Source organism: Neolamprologus brichardi, chromosome 14 (assembly GCF_056152115.1).
Source record: "Neolamprologus brichardi isolate AB-2024 chromosome 14, ASM5615211v1, whole genome shotgun sequence".
Classification (NCBI taxonomy): domain Eukaryota; kingdom Metazoa; phylum Chordata; class Actinopteri; order Cichliformes; family Cichlidae; genus Neolamprologus; species Neolamprologus brichardi.
Genome location: NC_142117.1, coordinates 4,024,821 through 4,045,087, shown reverse-complemented (window position 1 = coordinate 4,045,087; position 20,267 = coordinate 4,024,821). Strand labels below are relative to the sequence as shown.

The 20,267-nt window shown below is 40.8% G+C and overlaps 2 protein-coding genes across 8 annotated transcripts in view; one reads left to right on the top strand and one right to left on the bottom strand.

The window, feature by feature from the left end:
• The window catches only part of astn1 (astrotactin 1), a 559,446-nt gene extending 546,785 nt beyond the window's left edge, over nucleotides 1-12,661 (top strand). For all 6 annotated transcript variants that reach the window (XM_087850671.1, XM_087850667.1, XM_087850670.1 and 3 more), the window contains one exon: nucleotides 6,781-12,661. In XM_087850671.1, coding sequence (XP_087706797.1) covers nucleotides 6,781-7,018 — 238 coding nt within the window. In that variant the 3' untranslated portion in view covers nucleotides 7,019-12,661. The remainder of the gene's footprint in view (nucleotides 1-6,780) is intronic.
• A 1,475-nt stretch (nucleotides 12,662-14,136) lies between these two features.
• Nucleotides 14,137-20,267, bottom strand: part of pappa2 (pappalysin 2) — a 97,519-nt gene continuing 91,388 nt past the window's right edge. Inside the window, exons 26-27 of one of the 2 annotated variants that reach the window (XM_087850664.1) lie at nucleotides 18,977-19,146; nucleotides 14,137-15,344 (exon numbers count right to left, since the gene is read on the bottom strand). In XM_087850664.1, coding sequence (XP_087706790.1) covers nucleotides 15,200-15,344; nucleotides 18,977-19,146 — 315 coding nt within the window. In that variant the 3' untranslated portion in view covers nucleotides 14,137-15,199. The remainder of the gene's footprint in view (nucleotides 15,345-18,976; nucleotides 19,147-20,267) is intronic. The other variant, XM_087850665.1, reaches the window with a different exon arrangement.

The window sequence follows — 20,267 nt, the reverse complement described above, 5'->3', positions numbered from 1 at the left end:
CCTGCCTCAGGGACTCCAGTACCGCAGCCACCCACTGCACATGCTCTGCCCAGGTTTCACTGTGGATGATACACAGTGTGCAGGCGCAGCATCTGGTCCATGAGGCTTTGGAAGGTGACTGGGGTTGAAAACGAGCCAAAAGGAACCGTCTTTCCTCACCCTGCCCTCTGGGAGGCGTTTCAGATCCATATGGGCCACAACAAACAGACTCAGGGACAGCTTTTTCCCTGAAGCTATCACCAGACTCAACTTTGCACAAAAGTAATTTGCACTGAAACATCTGCATTGACCACTGCACCTCTACACATAAACCTCCCCTACTGCTCATTGCGTTGCTCCTTGGACTCTAGCATGAACTCGTGTATAAATTGTCAGTGCTCAAACTGTCTGTCTGTGTCACTCTGGTACTGTGTATTTATATTATTCATATGGTTATTTTATTACATAGTTTCTTAAAATGTGCTAGTATATATGCACTTTTACGAAGCTGCTTTTTAATCTTGTTATACCGTGTATAATGATAATAAAGGCTTTTATTATGCTTTCACTCTGCCTCCAGCAAAGGCCTGGGCTGAACCAGGGTCTGTGTGCAGCCCGAGTCCACCATATCCTGGTGTATACCCCCTTAGCACCTTAGTGGCACGCTGTACGTCCCTCTGAAACTGATGGAGGGTGTTGAAGGGCCAGCAACACAGAGCACCTGTCCCACTTCCATCCGTGGGCACTGGTGTGGCTCCCAGTGAGTAAGGGGCAGTGTCCATGGGCGCTGGGAAAACAATACACTACTCACAACCAAATTACTCAATGCTGGTGGGTGCTGCTCTGCAGCAGCAGGCCATGGTGGTCATGGGGCCCAGAGCCGCTTTTGAGTAGTAGGGACCGGTCGAGTTCCCACTGCCAGTTGTGGCTGCCTCCCAGACTCTTTTGGCCAATAGGTGATCTTCTGACCGCATCACAGTGACGTCCAGGCCGGCCGGCCGGCAACAGCAGGCCCACTCTGTGATGTCTGCTGGAAGTCCCTCCACGAACTGCTTGAGAACAATTATATCCAGCAGCCGTCACCTAGCCGCCACATTGTGCTGGCGTCTGGCGTAGGCGAAGGGCCAATCCCCCGGCACAATCTTATCTCCCCAGAAATTATGGCACGGGTCTTCACGGGGTGCAAAGGGAGTTGCCACAGAGACGACTCCTCAGCAGGACACTGCTACACCACGCCCTAGGGGTCATCTCCTTCTTCCATCGAGGGGAGCGTCCTGCAGCTGATCGAGTTGTTGTTGCTGCACCACCGCGTGCTCCCAATACAGGGTGGCCAACTGTGCCACCATTTTCACCAGTTCCACTATTGTCTGTGTTGGTCATGGGTCCACTCTCCCACTGCTGTGTTTCGGCACCACTGGAACAAAAGGACCCAAAGCACACAGCATTGCAGGTCCAGTGATCTTTATTTGCAGTGTTTTCGTGCTTTTCTAGGAGCAGCTTTCCAGCTGCTTCGTCACTCCACACCACACACCACTTTTCCCAGGTCGTCATTTAGAAACGTGGTGGGTGCCCGAAAACGTAATATGTTGACGATTTGTCACCTAGCGTAAAAATCCACTGCTCCACCCGTCCCCTGCAGCTGAGCCACAAACCACACCCTGTCAATATTAGACTGGACATAAGAGCAGTGACAGAAGCAAGGAAGAGAGAAAGCATCATCAGCAGTTTTTCTGCTACGTCAACTCGCTTGACTGCAGTTTGCAGTCAATTTAAAAACTATTTCAGAAATAAAAGCTGTTGGTTTAAACTGGTGCTGATGAACTGAGCTGAATGGATGAGGGTGAGGACTGGAGCATCGTGCCTAATGTCTTAATTTTTTAACTTAGCAACAAAGGTTTCCTGAGATTGAGGTGAAGTCTTATAGGCACATATCCAGCTTAACTTTTTTTTCTTGCACTCCATACTAGAGCAGCTTTATATGATCCACAATTCAAAATAACCCTTATTTATTTCACCTTACGTCTGACTGGTCGTCTCTTTGTACACTCTCTAAGTGTGCTTGTTCATCACATTGACTGCAGCTCTCACGTGTCAGCAGTTCAATTTTCAATTCAGCTTTATTTATATAGCACCAAATCCAGCCCGTTCTCACTCCCGAGGCGTAACACACCGACGTTTTGTCACGTCCCGCGGCGTTCCTGAGGAACGCGAAAGGAGACCTTCGGCGTTCTTATGGTACGCGGCGGGTTATTGCCGAAAATCCAGTGCAATGACATTCCCGGTAATAGACGTTCCAGCCCTGTATTCCAGCCCTAAACCTAACCTTATCCCTAGCCCTAACCATAACCTTTTTCCTGACCTTAACCATGACTTTAATGATGTTAAATAGCGTGTTTCTAAGCGATTTGAAGAAAAAGAGCGAACATGTGTAGATTGAGTCCACATGGTCGTCATTTAGGAACGTGGTGGGTAGGCAAAAACGTAATATGTTGACGATTTGTCACCTAGCGTAAAATGTTACGGTTTGGGAGTGAGAACGTGTTGCCAAATCACAACAGTAATCACCTCAACGTACTTTATGCTGTAAGGTAAAGACCCTGCAATGATAGTATAGTTCACTAGTGTAATGCACTGTGGCTCCGATACGTCCAGCAGACTTGTGATTTGGTATAATAGGACCATCTGCCATGGAAGTGCTTCCTTGGCTAAAGAATGAGCAGAAACTGTGTGTGGAATGAACAAAATCTTCTCCCGCTGCCATTTTCTGACCTTAGACGAGGTTTCACTTCAGCAGCCAAACTGGCTGATCAGCCTTAATGGTTATTTATTGCACTGTGTCCCAACGAGATGTATTTATGTGAACTCTGTGCATCATGTTACTTGTGAAGATGATTATTCAGCTGGCCTGGTTTGGTCAAAGGACAAGATTGAGCATTTCATAGTCTCTCCTCGGTCTCTTGGCGGTATTAGAGCAGTCCATCAACTGCATTTCTTCAACAGGACCGCTGCTTTAGTTCCCCCTTATTTCTTCATCCATTCATTTTTCCACAGTTTTACCATCATCAGTTCAGACCTTCAGAAGCCACTGTGTGCTTTGGGTCAGATCTGGAATGTGTCGGTAACAGTGCACCTTACCCTGTGTGCTGCTTCAGACAGGAAGCAGGAGTGGATGACTTTGGTTTTAGGTTCTGTGATGCAGTGATGTCACTCTACAATAACAGCAAAGCCACGCTGTGATTTATGGACTGCAGACAGTCAAATGCATCTCATGGCGATTGAACATCAACACTAAGGTTCCACTTCCCTTCAGCTACTTGGCAGCAAGCTGTTCCCACAATTCTGGTTCTTGACTTTGAAAACGACCAAAGCCTGGGCCGCCTCGAGCTCTGGTTGAATGCTGCTGCAGTAATCTGTTGAAAACAATTTCAGGCAGCATCAATCAGCCCCAATATTAAAATCAGTAACAGGTGAAGAAAATAACTATAATTTCATTACAAGCGCTGCTCTGCTGGGAAACCTCGGCTCTTGGCATACATGCGGATGTTGCTTTGACACAAACCACCTCCCTAAAAATCGTTGCAAAACCAAGAACATACTTCTCCCCATAGTAACGATACTGTCACGGTTCTGGGTCAGTTTGACCCAGTGTTTTGAGTTATGTTTTGGTGTGTTTTTGCATTTTGGATTCTTTTCTTATGATGATGATTATGACTCTATGTTTCAGTTATTCTTGTTTAGGGATTAGTTCGTAGGTTTTGTTCTCATGTTTCTTGCAGGTTTAGTTCAGTGTCTAGTCTGTCTCTGTGTCGTGTCTGCGTCTTTGTTTAGTGGTGTCTTGTTTCCTGTTTTACTCTGAAGGTTCATGTTCCTGTCTTATGTCAGTGTTTCTAGCTTTGTTCCCCCTGTCTCATTAGGTCTTATTCCTCCCAGCTGTGTTCCCCTTCTGTCTCTAATTCCTTGATGACTTCCTCAGTGTATTTAAGCCCAGTGTGTCTTTGTGTCTTTGTGTCGCGTCGTCTGTTAACGTTCCTGTCATTCTAGCTACACGTCATAGTTTTTCAGTCTCTGTTCTGGTCATGTTCATAGTAATCTGCTCCTGTCAGCAGAGATGGGCAGTAACGCATTACTTGTAACGCGTTACTGTAATCTGATTACGTTTTTCAAGTAACGAGTAAAGTAAGGGATTACTATTGCAAAAACGGTAATTAGATTACCGTTACTTTCCTGTAGGAACGCTGCGTTACTGCGTTACTAAAACCGTGATTTTTTTGCGAGAATGTCTCATGACAGTGACGTAAGCGAGTGCGACGTTCGTGACAACAGCTGTGAGCAGATCAACAATGGATCATATATCGAGTGCAGAGAGAGTATGAGCGTGCAGCGTTTAAAGCGTGGAAGTACTGACCTTACTTTGAGTTTGATTCCATAAAAAGTGACAAAAACATTAGTGTCCGTTGTGCGTGGGAAGAAAACTTCTTTTTACACCGAAAAAAACCCTAAACTTCCAAACAAGCACCGAGTAGCTACGACGTAATGGGAAACTCACAGAGAAACTCGCAGATTCTTCCACTGACCGCTGCACACCTGCACCAGGGTAAACCTCCGCCTACCCCACTCCTGCTTTACAGGTGAAAATAGAGCAACAGGACCGCTAGTCTTTGACTTTATTTATTTTCTGCTGTGTTTTACTTGCATCTATTTGAAAGACTGAGTGTAAACACAAAAATATTTTATGTGCTGGAATGTGCAGAAAATAGGTTTAAATGTTAAACTAATTTCTTCCAGTCAGAGAATGTTGCAGATAATTTAATGTTTACTTGATGCATAAAGTTAAAAGACTAAAACTAATAAAACAAGTTTTAAAAAGAGACTTTTCCATTTGATTACATTTTGTATGATGATTATGTAGAAAAAGTAGAATTGGGCTGAAAGATCTATCACTTTATCACCTATTCAGGTTGTAAATCGTGTTTTTAAAAAGTAACTAAGTAATTAATTACTTTTGAAAATAAGTAATCAGTAAAGTAATGGGATTACTTTTTGGGGGAAGTAATCAGTAATTAGTTACTGATTACTTTTTTCAAGTAACTTGACCAACACTGCCTGTCATGTTCTCATAGCCTTTCATGCACCAGTCCAGAGGACTGTCCTTTGCTTTTTCTTGTCGTGTACATAGCTCTTAGTTACAGTCCAAATCAGAGTCTTAGTTTTTCTTAGTCTTTAGTTGTTTCCCAGTTTAGGCCCTTTGTTTAGGTCATTGCCATAGTTTATGTTTGGTTCTTTTTGCTTTACTGTTTACCGGCCCTAATAAAGGCTCACTTTAAGTTCAGTAAACATTTTTGCCTCCTTCGTCTGTGTCCGCGTCTGGGTCCTCCAAACACCCTCCTCACTCCCCAAAGGGAGAACGATGACCTGTGCAAAACCATCCATGTTAGTCTCAAAAACCATGACAAGACCCCAGTGTGTTGGTTCAGTCTTGAAACTCTGAGCATCTGCAGGATCTGCTGAACAAGTCTGGTCCGTTGAGACCTTTCCCCCAAGCTGCAGGATCCAGTGCACCATAGGACACCTTAACCCCCGACAATATTAGGCAGGTGTCTAACAGTCTTGTGCCCAACCTCTGTAATTATAGGTTGGTTTTCCTCACCTGTGCCCTTCGTAGACTTAGAGATGTCTTCAAACATCACTGAGTGAGAGTAGTGTATGCGTATTTATTTTTAATGACTGACCGACTGCATTCCTACACAGTTCATTACCAGTTGACAAATACAAATATCTCAAATAAAGTCTAAACTTTCATTAAGTTGAAAATACAGCTGCTCGTATTATTTCCACTGAACATATAACACCTGTTCTTAAACAGCTTCCAGTTCACCTCCGCGTCAATTTCAAGATCCTGCTTCTCACTTTCAAAGCTCCTCCATATTTATCTGATCTCCACACACACTCACCCCATCCTACACTCCGCTCTTCTTCAGCTTCCCTCGTTTCCACCGGCTCGCCTGACTACCACGGGACTCAGAGCCTTTAGTAGCTCCACCCCGACACTTTGGATGCACTTCCACCAGATCTCTGGACCACAAACTCTCTCACCACTTTTAAATCACGTCTCAAACCCATCTATTCAGATACATACACCTGATCTGTCTGTATTAGTCCATTTTTACCCGTCTCAGCTTTTATACTTTTATGCTTGTGTGGTTTTGTTTTGTTTGTTTGTTTGTTTGTTTTTTACTTTATGCCTAAATTTTATTTTGCCATGTTTATTATATTTTATTGCTGCTATTGTTCTTGTTTTATCGTAAGGTGACCTTGAGGGTCCTATAAATAAAATATTATTATTATTATTATTGTAAAATAAATATTCACATACAGTGTATTTTATCTGATTTTCTTTCCAGCCCTACCGTTTTGGAGTAAAGCTTTTAGCATTTTAAATGCTAGCATGCTACCACCACTTAGTGCTACAAGCCCTCATAAAACTTCCTAAATCAGCTAACGTTTCTGTGTCCCATTTTCTGATCTGACCATCAGTTTAGGAATCATCATTCATCTGTTTGTCATTCTAAATATGCCAGTAAGAAGCTCCGCAAGTTCAACAAAACTTGGTTCATTTATAATTTCGCTGATTTTTGTTTTTTTAGGTGGAAAATGAAAAAAACGACATTAAAAAACGACTAACTGGATTGCAGTCTTGTGGCACACATGCAGGCTACTGACATATGTCAAGTATATATTTTTTGTGTCCATGTCTTAAAATCATCCACAACCTTTAATCCTTTATCGTCTTTGTCACAACAGGAAGGCTGGCCTCATCCTCTCGCAGCTTGATGAGCTCTCCCCCTGGTGTAAGGGTCTCCTTCAGGAGCCAAAGATCGGTCTTCGCAGGATGTCCCTCAAGTTCCTGTCCTGCCGTTACACAGACACCAAGGTCTTTGGGCTTAACTGGTCAGACATGGGCCAGGATGTACAAAAGGCTTGTGATGAGCAGACGCTCACTGTCATGTATAACGACTACGGCGAGCCCAGGGAGCTCTGAAGGTTTCAGATTAGATTTAGACGACAACAGTTTACTATTGCAAATTGCAGTATTTGTATTTGTTGTCTCAAATGCTCCACGTTATTTGAAAAAGCCATTAACTTTTTTAACTTAAATGGCTCCTGAACTAAACATATTTCATGTATTACGGTATCCAGTGGTCTCTAAAGTCAGCTCTAAAGATCAGCTAAGAAAAAGGTCCTAAATGAATCCACGTCTCTTTGCTGCCCTTTGTTAGACCTGAAAGACTTTAAGTTAGTGAACATAATGCAGTCGTTGATGCTTTCACCACAAGCTTCTTTCTTCTTGAAGTTGATCAGTTCTCACTGGTCATTCTTCACTGCATATAAGACTGTGTTGTAATAAGCAGAGGTGTGGACTCGAGTCACATGACTTGGACTCGAGTCATTAATTTTATGACTTTAGACTTGACTTGAAAAAATGACTGTGACTTGGACTTTTACACCAGTGACCTGGGGCTTCATTCATTCATTCATTCATTCATTCATTTATTCATTTCAGGCACAACAAAATACATATATTGAACATAAAGTGCACAAAACAAAAAACAAAAATGACCAGTGACCTGGGACTTGAATTGGACTTGAACCGGTTTACTTGAAAAGACCTGATATTTCACCCCAAATCTAAAATTTAACACACATATTATATAGAAAGTGTGCACCATTAATTCAATTCATTCATTCATTTATTGCAACCACACTCCGTACGTATGTGTGCGTGAGCTACAGCCAATCAAATTAACCAGATTTTTTTTTTAAGAAGAAAAAAACGCTCAAAAATGCTGCAAGGAGTTATTTTTTTTCAGGTACATAAACAGTTGAAGTTGCATAAACAACGGTAGGTGGTGCTTCTCTTTTGCTACGATGAGATAGCTGACTTCATCTAACTTTGTGATGTCAACTAACTTTAATGTGTATGATTTTTTTGTCATGCTATTTTAAAGCCGGTCCTACAAGCGCATCCAAGAATAACATGCAGCTTATCTCAGAACTGTCGGTGAAAATTATTCTTGGAGCGAAGTTTAATTGAGCTGCATTTTATAGAGGTGCAATTTCACAATTTCACTATTTCGTCATGTGTTGAGAAAAACAGAGATTTAAAAATCACATGGTCTAATATTTACATTTAGCATAACTGCAACATGCTTTTTTTTTTTTTTTTTTTTTTAAAGACTCGAAAGGACTTGAAAGTTTCAGACTTGTGACTTTACTCGGACCAGTGACTTGTGACTTGAGGATAAAGACTTGAGACTTACTTGAGACTTACTTGTGACTTACTTGAGACTTACTTGAGACTTACTTGTGACTTACTTGTGACTTGCAAAACAGTGACTTGGTCCCACCTCTGGTAATAAGTATTTACTTTACTCTACATTGTGATCTTATGGCCTGAAGCATCATTTTAGGTGAAGCGAATAATTTAGCATCAACACAAGCTTTATATTCAAATCAAGGCCGGTGTGTTTAACTTAGTGGGCATCAAAATCCACACAACTCCAGCTCTCAAATCCAACTAACCCCACAGTTCTCCAGATTGAATCATTTGAGTGTAGGATGTCAGGCGAAAATCTAACAAAGATGGTGTAAATGATACTTACTTGTGTTTTGTTTGATCATGGCTCATAGATATGGAGTTATGAAAGACGATTTGTTTTTTGATCATTTCAAATCTGTGAAACAGAAGGAAAGTGATTTTTTTCTCTTTAAAGCATTAATTTGATCCACAGAGTCACCTGGAAAGAAAAAAAGTGGTTTCATTCTGATTGGACGTTTTCAGATTTAAACAGCTACTTTGTTTCTACTTAAATCCAAAAGTTCCCAAATCTTTAGATGTTTTGGGAAAACACAGGAAAGTTGTCCGCCAACCATCGGTGGCTATAGGAAGCCTAGATATTACTTGATTCTTGGAGCTGATTTGTGATCTGGAGTCAACTTCATATGAAGTTTACATATAAAGTTGGCTTAAAAGAGTCTGTAAGTTCACTGTCGCCTGGCACATTCCAGCAACAGTTATAAATGAATATTTTTCTGCTTCAGTTTTTAGTGGTTTTCATCCAAATGTATTATGAATGAATGCAGCACCTGCAGCAGGTGAACAGTTGTGCTAGACATCAAGTATCTGATGATGTGAATAGTTCTGGTATTGGCTGCTTAGCTGCGTGTAGTTCCTTATTCATCTGGGGCATTCTGCTTTTAGCTGCTTCTCCTCCATGTATGTACTTTGGATGAAGTCAGCTTCACAGTCTGTAGTTCCAGACCTTTTGTCTGTTTTCTCATCTTTCCAACATGCCGAAGAGTTCAAGACATGCAATATACTTCAGGATGTGTCATACATGATACTGGGAAAGGCAGTACCTTATAAAGTTCTGTTTCTATAAAAAGGAAAGGTTGCATGTAGGCAAATAGAGATTTACTAGAAAAGCAAAACTTAGAAAGGTTAATTATCTAGATAATAGTCTGAATTATTTTAGTAGTATAGACATTCAACAGAAAGCCCTGTACATAACATTCAAAGTTTTAGTGATATAACCTGCTCAATGTAGTGTTATTTGCATTAGCTGTAGTACAGAAGGTGTAACAGGCATCAAACACGATTTAAAATCTGTACAAATCCAATAAAAACTGTCAAAACTATCTTTCTTCATTATTTTCAAGTTTTAATGTGATTTAATCCAGTGAAGACTTTCAAACTCATTCTGTACTTAAGCTGTAGTTTAACAGCAATTTAATCATCTTAATTTTACGTGCACTAATCTGGTGTGTTTCTTGCCAGCTTATTCTTATTTTATTTGAATTCATGTTATTATAATATGGTATTTTGGTTTGCATTGTATTAACTGTTGCTAGTAAGTTATAAATTAATAGTAACCAAACAAAACTTTAGCAAATAGTTCTTTTACTGTTAACGGGCAAAACGAATATGTAAATACTTATTCTTATGCTTTAAGACACTTAACCGTGGTTGTTGTACTACTGTTGACACGTTCAGGTGAGGGGACGAGCTGTGTGGCTAACAGCAACACAGTATGAAGTTCTGTCCTGACTGCTTTGTTAGTATCAGCACTGCTGTAAATGAGTTTATCTGATAGTCATTTTTAGTATCAGGCAACATCATATTTTTTTTAGAATTTTGTTATCAAAAGGTACCATTAAGTGTCAGTTCTAGTGAAATATCTAATAACCAGAGGTGGAAAGAGTGCTAAAATATTTTACTCAAGTAAAAGTACTATTACTTTGCTGAAATTTTTACTCAAGTACAAGTAAAATTACCTGTTTAAAAATTTACTCATCGTATCTCATAATCAAAATGTCTGGATTTTCCACTTATTTCTTTGTATTCATGAGCCGGGTTGCCTGTCTCTTTGTTTTGTTTTGTCTGTTTTATTTCGTTCTGCTATGTTGTTGTTGTTGTTGTTGTTTTGGTTATTTGTTTGTTTGTTTAATTTTGGTGTCAGTGTAAAGTTTAAAACTCAATAAACACACCGTTTAAAAAAAAAAATTACTCAAGTAAAAGTAAAAAGTAGCTCATTTAAAATGTACTCAGAGTAAAAGTTACATAGTTACTTTTTTGTCAGCAGGAGGACAGCCTCTTCTGAGTTGTGCAAAAAAGACAATGGGATAAATCTCACAGTAGTTGTTTTTTAATTAAAAGAAAAACTTTACAAATGAAAGTGCAGTGGCAGTTAAACTGCAAGTCTATACATCAAAATGGATAATGGTCACCAAACCAACCAAACTGTCAAAACCATATAATTCTTTACATGAGAATCTAACCTGTCAAATAAGAGAACAAGTACTGAACTGAGCTGTACGCCAGCTGCTATAAAAATGTGTTTAAATTTTTTAAACTTGGCCCTGCTCTGTTAAATTTGAGGAGCAATTCAATTCAATTCAATAAAACTTTATTGATCCTGAAGGTTGACCCCGAAGGAAATTGGGTTAAGGCTGCCGACCTTTGCCAGCGCCATCTTACCCTTCTGACCATACATACGTTACACAAACATCACATGGTGAGACAGGTCAGAGAGGTATAACAACGGAAAACGCACAACATGAGGAAAGATAAGGAGAAAAAAAGAACTCCCCCCAGACTGAGCTGCAACAGGGAGATCAGTTTGAGATCAGAAAAAAACACCTCTGCACATAGCACATGTTATTCTTTTGCCTGCAGTGTGAACATATGTGGGTTTAAGTAAGAAAGTAGCCGCTTCTGTCTAATTTAACTATTTTTAAAATAAATTATTATTATTAACAAACAGGAAAAATGTAAGTAAACACATTTTCTTTTGGCAATTTACCGACCCAGTAAAAAAAATTAAGCTGCATGGACAACAACGTGCCCAATAACAGCTTATGTCTTAACTTAATGTGATTAACTTGAGCACAGCCTTTTTAAAAATAAATGTACAAGTTTCATTTAACTTACCTCTACATGCTCGCGCAGGTTTGATGTGGAATCTTTAAAAGCTGCTAACTCGGTCTCTCTGGGCAAACTCAGCTTACACTGCATAATAAACCTGTTGCCTTTCTTGCACTTGAAGCCGAAATGATCCCTTAAATACGGCCAGGGGTTCACATCGGTTTCTTCGAGGTTAGGGTCAGCAGAATTCGACGGGGTTTCTTTTTTCGCTGGATCTGTAGTACCGATGTCAGACTCCATCTTTATCGTGACCCAACGCCAATTTGTTCTACTACCCATCATTCCCTGCAGTATTTCCGAAGCGCAATGTTGTTGTTGTTTTTTGTTTGTTCTTTTAATTTACTCAGTAACATGTGATTGAAAATGTAGCAAAGTACAATACTTTTTAAAAAATATACTTAAGTAAAAGTAAAATTACCGACTTGAAAAATGACTTTAAAAAGTACAAATACACAAAAAAACTACTCAATTACAGTAACGCAAGTAAAGGTAATTCGTCACTTTCCACCTTTGCTAATAACTTACTAATGTTGTAACAGATATAATAAGATGACACACGTTGTGTCAGAACGCACTCGAGTTTTGATTTGATATCATTGTCTGTTAACAGGAAAAAGCTACTAGCTACAGTTTTATCCTCTATTAATTTACCATTTATTAATTATAGTTACTTTTAGGTGTTACTGTTACTTTAACTGTAGTTGCCAAGTCAAAGGTTGATGTCAAAGAAAAAAGATATAAACGAGCAGATGATTTTTAACAGTTCTCGTATGTGAATACTAAAATGAGCGCTTGTAGATTTTTGTATAGGCAGCAAATTATTTCAGAAATGCTTCACGTTAGAGCACAGTACGGTGTTTGACTTCTGTATATAAATGTACACCAATTGGTATTTTACATTTACATGTGCTTTACTAGATCCAATGATGTACTGTAATATCTGCTGTGTATCTCAGTCTCTGCACATTAACACACTGATGCCAGTTGTAAAATGACGAGCATACGGTTCTTAATCTTCTGTGATCTGTAGATGATACCTGGAATTCAGCTGAACTTTTGGGGACCCATTTGAGCATTTCAGAAACATATGAAACAACCATCTACTATCTGCATGCTGTATTGTATGTGGCATCATAAAGTTGACTTTTTCACTTTGATCTTTGCTACTTCTGAGAACAATAAAAGAATATACTACAAAAAGTGGCTGTGTAGATATTTTTCAGAGCTTACTAAAGAGATTTTGCATGTGCACACTGGTTGAAATTCATATAATTACTTGCAAGTTGTTCTCAGCAAGTGCTCACAAACTGTTATACAAACTGTTGGTGCTACTTAACTATTCAGAATTTTTGGAGCCAGACATTTGGACAAGAGGGTGAAATCGCAATTTATCAGCTAAAGCTAGCAAGCTAGGTTATCTAGCAGCATTACCGCACTGTACATGTGCATTGCAGAGAGACCTAGCTAATTACCAACAGACACATGCAGAACCATACAACAAGAAATATAAATGCTACAATAGCATAAACACAATGAAGGTGTCCAGTTGAATACTTGGATTAGTGAAAGTGAAGCTGCCGGTGTTGTTTGTCAATCAATTAGGATGAGTTTAAAATCTCTTTATGCTGTTATGAAGTATGAAATTATCCACAGAGCCCAACACTGCTGTTGAACCAGGCTGTAAATATGCTTCCTGGTGGTGTAAAGTTGGGTGGGGAGCCAACTAGGGATGCACCGATACCGATACCGGTATCGGGTATCGGGGCCGATACTGTAAAATGTGTGTGTACTCATACTCGTAAAAGTTAACCGATACCATGAACCGATACCAACTTATTTCATTAATCAGAGGGTGGCTTGTCATTTTTGTTGTAGTTTTTAGATTGGCCACTAGGGGGACATCCCGCGCTAAACAGGCACAGGGTTAGGCGAGTGAGTCTGGCGGCTCTTTTAGCCATGCTAAACAAAATGTCAGCAGTGTGGAACAGCCAACTTTAACTCAGGTTTTGGAAAAGCGATGAAAAATGTCAAGAGAAAATCCACGGGCAGTTAAAATAACAGAGGCTCGACTCATTTTATCGCTCTGGATGACCAGCCAATGCCAATCGTGGAAAACATAGGATCGCACCGTCTTCTCAGCATACTCGAGCTGCGATATGAAATTCCCAGCCGCCCACACATCAGGGAGATAATGGTGCCAAAACTTTCTGAAGAGGTAAAGACAAGCAGTGTGTGCACGATGTCAGTCCTTGGTTTAACGGCACAGTGGACTGATGATCCACGGGCAGATGGACGTTTGTCAATGCCAAATACTTTCGTTATTTTGTTTGTTTGTTTACAATATGGACACTCTGCACTCTGTGTGTGTGTGTGTGTGGTAGAAGTATCGGTTTTTGTACTCTGTATCGGCAAGTACTCAGATCCAAGTATCGGTATCGTAATGGTTTGAAAAAATTGGTATCGTTGCATCCCTAGAGCCAACCTTAAGTAGTAGAACTGTAGATTTAAATTTTTCATTTTCACTTCCAGGTTGGTGTTTTTATGAACACACTGAATGTACTGTGTTATGTTTGTTAGCTTAGCTGAATAGCACTAAAGGTTTCTATTTGTGTTCAGAGCATCTCATCAATACAACATGTAATCGACAGAATACAAGTCCACAGTTGTAAGGGTCGATATAAAGTTGCTATTTATTTCATAGAATATAAAGTACAGTTTTGTAAAATACAAACAAACATGATTATACTTACTATAGATCCAATATAGTACTGGGCTAGTTTACTATTTCTAGATAATGGACACCAAACGCTGTCTGACGTAAACACATGCAAGCAGATGTCTGTGCTGAGTGGATGATGTGATCAGGTTTCCCAAAGAAGTCTCCCTCTTTTTTCTTTTCAACATACATGTTTCAGTGAGCCCTTGAGCCAGTAATATTTGATGCTGCTGATGTTGTATTTATATAAGTAAACATTCTTCTTTTTTTGGGAAGCCCTATGCACAAATTGTAACCTACTGATACACGTTTGTAGTAGAAATATTACTGACCTGTGCGGCTAATAGGTGATCTAATACATGTGTTAGGTGATCCAAATATATTAGTCTATATATGTTAGTCTTTACATACATGTATCTACTTAAGTTCCTAACGACTACAAGGATCCGAAGCCCGTTCAGGTACAATGACAGCATTTGGGCGGATTCCATGAGGAAACGGGAGATTTTGCCTCGGCATTTTTTAAATACAGTCGCTGTAATCGTGTTTTTCCCTCAGTAGCTCTTCCTGTGAGGACTGCCTGTACTGGACAGTTTCAGGCACATCCAGTTGTTTTAGTTGTTCCCTTTCCCGAGACTAATCATGTCCAGAACAGTACTCGAGTCCATTTACAAAAGTGATTTGATCCAATTATCATGGTTTGAATTTTAGTGGAGACGATAAACTGTTCAGCCAGGCTCTGATGTTGAAAACAGAATTATCGTCACAAAGCCAATAGTGAAGATAACCTTTAACTTCTTAACAGGGAGAGAAAACATATTCATGTGTGGATGTTGTTTTGCTGGACTGGACACAGGAATTCGAGTTTCAAACCACCATGACTCATATTTAATGCAGCTTTAGCAGTAAAATGTCCTTTTATTGTACAAAGTCCGACTTCAATCACAATCGCTGCGTTATAAAACCTTAAAAATGGGATATTCTGTGTTTGTTGTGGTGTATATTCTGTGGTTTGACTCCATTTAACTAAAGTTCAACTTATATCGTCCCTCCATCTTATTGCGTCCCTCCTCCCTCCAAGTGCTTGGCTTTGCTCTTGTTCTCTTCTGCATCCGGATCCCGGCAAGTGCATTCATCCTGATTGCAGTCAGCTCCAAATTGAATGACCTGTCAGTAAATAAACACAGCATTCAGTGCGTGGCTTCCCAAAACTGCTATATATCTTTCAGTCTGTGGCTGAAACACACGACATGTGACTTCTCAGTTTGTGTTGTGCGCATTCCAGTTCTTAAAAGATGACTAAATCAAGAAAGCAAACATCCGGTGAGTTTGGTTTTCTCATCAAAGCCCGGTCGTTGCTTCGCTTTAATTCAATCTAAACCTATTGTAAGTGAAACAAAAAGCAGTGGGATAGGAAGAAACATTACATCAGAGTTATTGAGAAGGCCTCTCGATAGGGTTGTTACATTTCAACTGTAGCAAAAAGCACAACTGTGAATGGCAAAAACAGACAATAAAGTATAAATTTGCTTGAACCGACCGAGCAGCATTGTGTTTGTGCTGAAAGCTAAGCACCCCTTAGTACTCGCTGCATTTCTTCACAGTTTCAAAGAGCGCTCCAACAGCCCCCCTGAGGCCGATAAAGCGCATGTCAAATGGTTCAACGTGGCCTTTGAACAGCAAGAAAAACCTTGAGGGTCTTTGGGGTGGGGGGGGGATGGGAAAGGAGGGCAGAACGCACCGCCATGGAGGTGAACGGATGAACACATGTTAAGAATCAACAACGAGAGGCTGCCAGCTCTTGTCTAGGAAGCGAGCCATCACCACAGGTTGCAAAATAAACTCTGGTGCCCCGTGAAGCAGTCTGTTGCAAGAAATGTAAACATTCGCTCTGAGAGAGGAGTGAGAGGAAGACTTAGCGAAAGAAGGCAGGGGAGAGAAAAGCGTAGAAGACCGAGGGAGAAAATGAGCAAAGGTAACAAGGAGAGTTGTAGGTAGCAGTTTGTCAGCCTTCACTGCTGACTGCACCTATTTCTGGACCCTGACGGCAGGGTGATGCTTTCGCCGAGGGCTCTCAAAGCGCTGCACAAGAGCAAGCTTCGCTTCAAATGCCAGCGCTCGCATTTAAGCCGGGCTGGCACGGCCATTAAATGTTTCCCTAACAGCTTCGTCTTGACAGAAAGAAAGCCTAACAAGCTCTGGATGGAGCTTTACTTCATCTACACAAACAAAAGCCAAGTCTGTGTTTGAGAGATGCCTCCTGCTGTTTGCCGAAACCTATTTGCGAACAAAACCCGCGAAAACGTTTCGTGTAGCAGCCCCACAGCCCCTCTTACTGGTTTGGCCACTTGTTGGACAAAAACAGACACTCCTGTTAAATTAACGGAAGCGTGAGTGTTTCGACAGATGATCGTAACTTTCAGAGCTTTTCCCTTTTGGCCAATCGTTCAGTCTTACCTGATTCATCTCTCAAGTATTCCAGCTCCTTGAAAAGGAGTCAGCTGGTCCCACTAGGGCTGTGCGATATGACCAAAATCTCATATCCCGATATAAGAATTCTATCGTCCGATAACGATATAAATCACAAAAATGTAACATTTTCTGTAAATTCTGTGAATCTCGGGCAGCTCGACTTGCGTGAAGTGTTTCCAGCTGCGCGTCATGTAGCTGGAGTCGAGTGTTTTAACCGATGCATGAAACGAAACATTTTTAGACACAAGTTGTAACGGCCGCCGTTTTCTTTGTGAGTATTTATTACACGGCGTGCTGCGGGGAAAAGCCTGTTCTAACGTTTGAGTCTAAGGTTTATTTTTTAGCACCTGGCGGCTCTTCTTCTCATCCGTAAGTAATCTGCTCTTTCACGTGATTCAGTTTATTTTGAAAAGTCTCAACAGGATCTTGAGCTTTATTGTGAAAGGTTTATGTGGAACAAGCGGACACGCAGTGGTTTTACCGTCGTTGTTGCTAACGACAACGCATAAAAACAAAGGCTTGTCTGTCTGTAGTGTGGTTTTTTTAATATAAGAGAAAGAGAGAACTTTAGGAAATTAATAATAACTACAGTGACCATCAAAACATGAAAAAATATTGCTGTAAACAGTTTATTTTGCGACGCCACGAAACAAACGATAGCGTAAAATGAAACGATAGATGTTTTTATATCGTTATATCAAACAGCCCTAGGTGCATGGGATAAAAACAAACAATATCACAATGACTATTGATTCAAAATATATCAAGTATTTCAGATATGCACAGTGGCCACAGAACAATCTAAACATTATCAACATTATCTGTTTATGTTTAATGATTAATAACACTGAAATGTCATGAGCGTCCAGGCGTTTTGTGTGTGGCGGCAGTGAAAATAAGCAATGTGGGTCACGCTGTGTTAAAAACCTGTAATTGCCTACACCTGCATGCATCGAGCCCCATAGAAACACAGAGTTCTGGAAAAAGGCTGAGCCTTCATTACCCCCCCTCTCGCTCCATCACCCTGCTGGAGCCGCGGCAGTCAGGATGCACACTCTCATGGCTGTTTAGTTCACTTCCTTGAAACGACCCCCGCTTGCTGAGTTGCTGTTTTACAGTGGCCGAGGAAACCGCAGACCGTCAGACACCTCGCTGCTCCCACACTTATACCCTCCACCTCTCCCTTCCCCTGTAAAAGAGCAGTTAGTGGCAGTCTGGCAGCTCATTTATTATGACGGCAGCTGCAGACTCGCTGAACTCCTCCATTTAAGAAGGAGCTGCCAGTGAGTCATGGCGTGCTGCGGACATAAAGGAGACAGCGGAGGTTCAGCCAACTGTAGGCCATATGAATTAACAGGCAGGGCCCCCTCAAAGAGTGTCAGGAATATGTGGCTTTACAGTAGCCAAACAGAGTATATTTGACGGTGGTGGGAGAGCTGGGGAGTAAGTGACTTCCTAAATGTCAACAGGGGAGAGAAGTTCTCATGAAAGCACAGAAAAATAGGGGGAAAAAGATGTGTTTATGTGGCCTGGTTTCCACCACAGGCTGACCTGGGCTAACTCATTATTATTCATACCATTCCTCTTAGCCACTTAATATATACAGCAATCATTTAGCGCAATTAGTGTAACGCGATACGTTTGCATCTCGTAACGAGCATGAGCGAGCTGTCACCAGGGAGAGTATGTTAGGATGAATAAACAAAGACGGCCAGCGTGTTCCTCGAATAGAGGGACGTGCTGGGGATCCAAAATTCATTTTAAATGCCATCTATGTTACACGCCTGCATCACACATTAAAACTGAAACCAGAGACGTTTACATTCAGAGCTTATTTTGGAGCGCAGCTTCAATAATACGGTGAGATTTGCACTTCGTGCCCGAGTCTGTGCCGACGTCCATCGCTTCATGTCGAAGGTGTGAAAACAGCGTAGCGGCGTGATGAAAACCTGCTTATTTACAATTCGACTGGAAAAGCTTGTGCCGCTAGTCTCCTCCGTTGTTTAAAATACAGATGAGGGAGACTAAATAGGCGCAGTCGTTAACAGGAGCAAGGGGAAAGTAGCAGGGATCTGTGCTTGTTTGCTTAGCAGAAGTCTCCTGCACGGCGCTCATGCCAAAAGACACAGATTTCTACTACTGCAAACAGGAAGAATCTGCCTTTGAATCGAGCTTCAGCTTCTAAGCTCCATCTTCATTGAAAAATGCCTGAGGAAGCCAAATAACACTTTTTTTTTACAGTAGATTGAAGGTTATGTTTATTAAAAATGACCCAACAAATAATAATAATAATGATAACAATAATAAATAGCATAAACAAATTATACCTGATTGTATCAAAGCAACTGTAATTGATGTGTGTCTCCTTGTGTGGCTCTGGAAAAGTTTGTTTGTGTACCTTCCTGGTGGAGAGTGTAGATGGGCAGCAGTCTCCTCCATCATACTGGCAGTAGGCCCTGTTGTTTATGGTGTCACACCAGCCGTCCCCTCCAAAAGGCTAGACACAAGTTACAAACAACAAACACTGTTATGGTTGGAGAAATAATCTTTCCCCAAATGTGAATTTTACCTTGCACAACATGAAACACCGGGAATGCCAAAAAAATATGACTCAGCATCTTCCCAGAAAACAGAATTTTACTTAGTGGCACACACTGTCACACAATTAAGTTGTTTGGGACATATTTCCATGAAACAAAATATCAAGGAATCAAAACAAACACTTGTGCTGAATAATCAGAGGCCAATTCAACTTGTATATTCAGGCATACCAGGAAATCCATCTTGTGGTTACTGGCAGCTCCGGCAAAGCTCACGAAACCGGGTAACTAATGAAAGAGGACGATTGCCGTCTACTGACCGAGATAGGTCTGGGTGGACAAGTGGGCATGTGATTGTACCAGCAAAGCACTTCCCAAGGTAGGTTAAATAAACCACAGTCACACAAAACATAAAGAAATCTCAATCACAGTTAAAGATGGCTTCTTACGTCAAAGATGATTACATCTGTGGTTCCTGAATACAACAGCTAAAGTTCTGTTGATTTAACAGATGCATGACTTCTTGGCTTTGCTGCTGTGGAACATGCCATGTGCAAACATTATTAGCTAGCTTAGGTAGGTGACTTTTAGCTGGGCCTTGAGTAAGCAGTCAGCTGGACGCAGGTTAGAATGGTCTGCCTGCATATCTGAATAACAGAAAATCAAAATGAGACTGAACATAGTGTTGGTGGTGGCGTCCAACAATTAAGGTTCAGGCGTGCCATGAGACTTTGTTACAACCATATATATAATGATGAATTGCTCTTTTACCGTCTCAATACTTTGTAGCCACTAAAAATAACCCGGAGTTTCTGTCAAACAGAACCTCAGTCCATTCTAACAGTTGGGAATGGTGGGAATTATGAGAGCGTATACAACAAAGTCTCTGATTAACAGCAAGGATATGTCTGTGAAGGTTCTCAGTCATCCAGGTCATCGTAGTCTAAAGAGCTTGGAAAGAAAAGCGTCTGGACTTCTTTAGGTTGCTTGAAGACGTTTCACCTCTCATCCAAGAAGCTTCTTCAGTTCTAAGGTCAAATGGTGGAGAGTCCCAGATTTAAGTCCTAGGGAGTGTCCC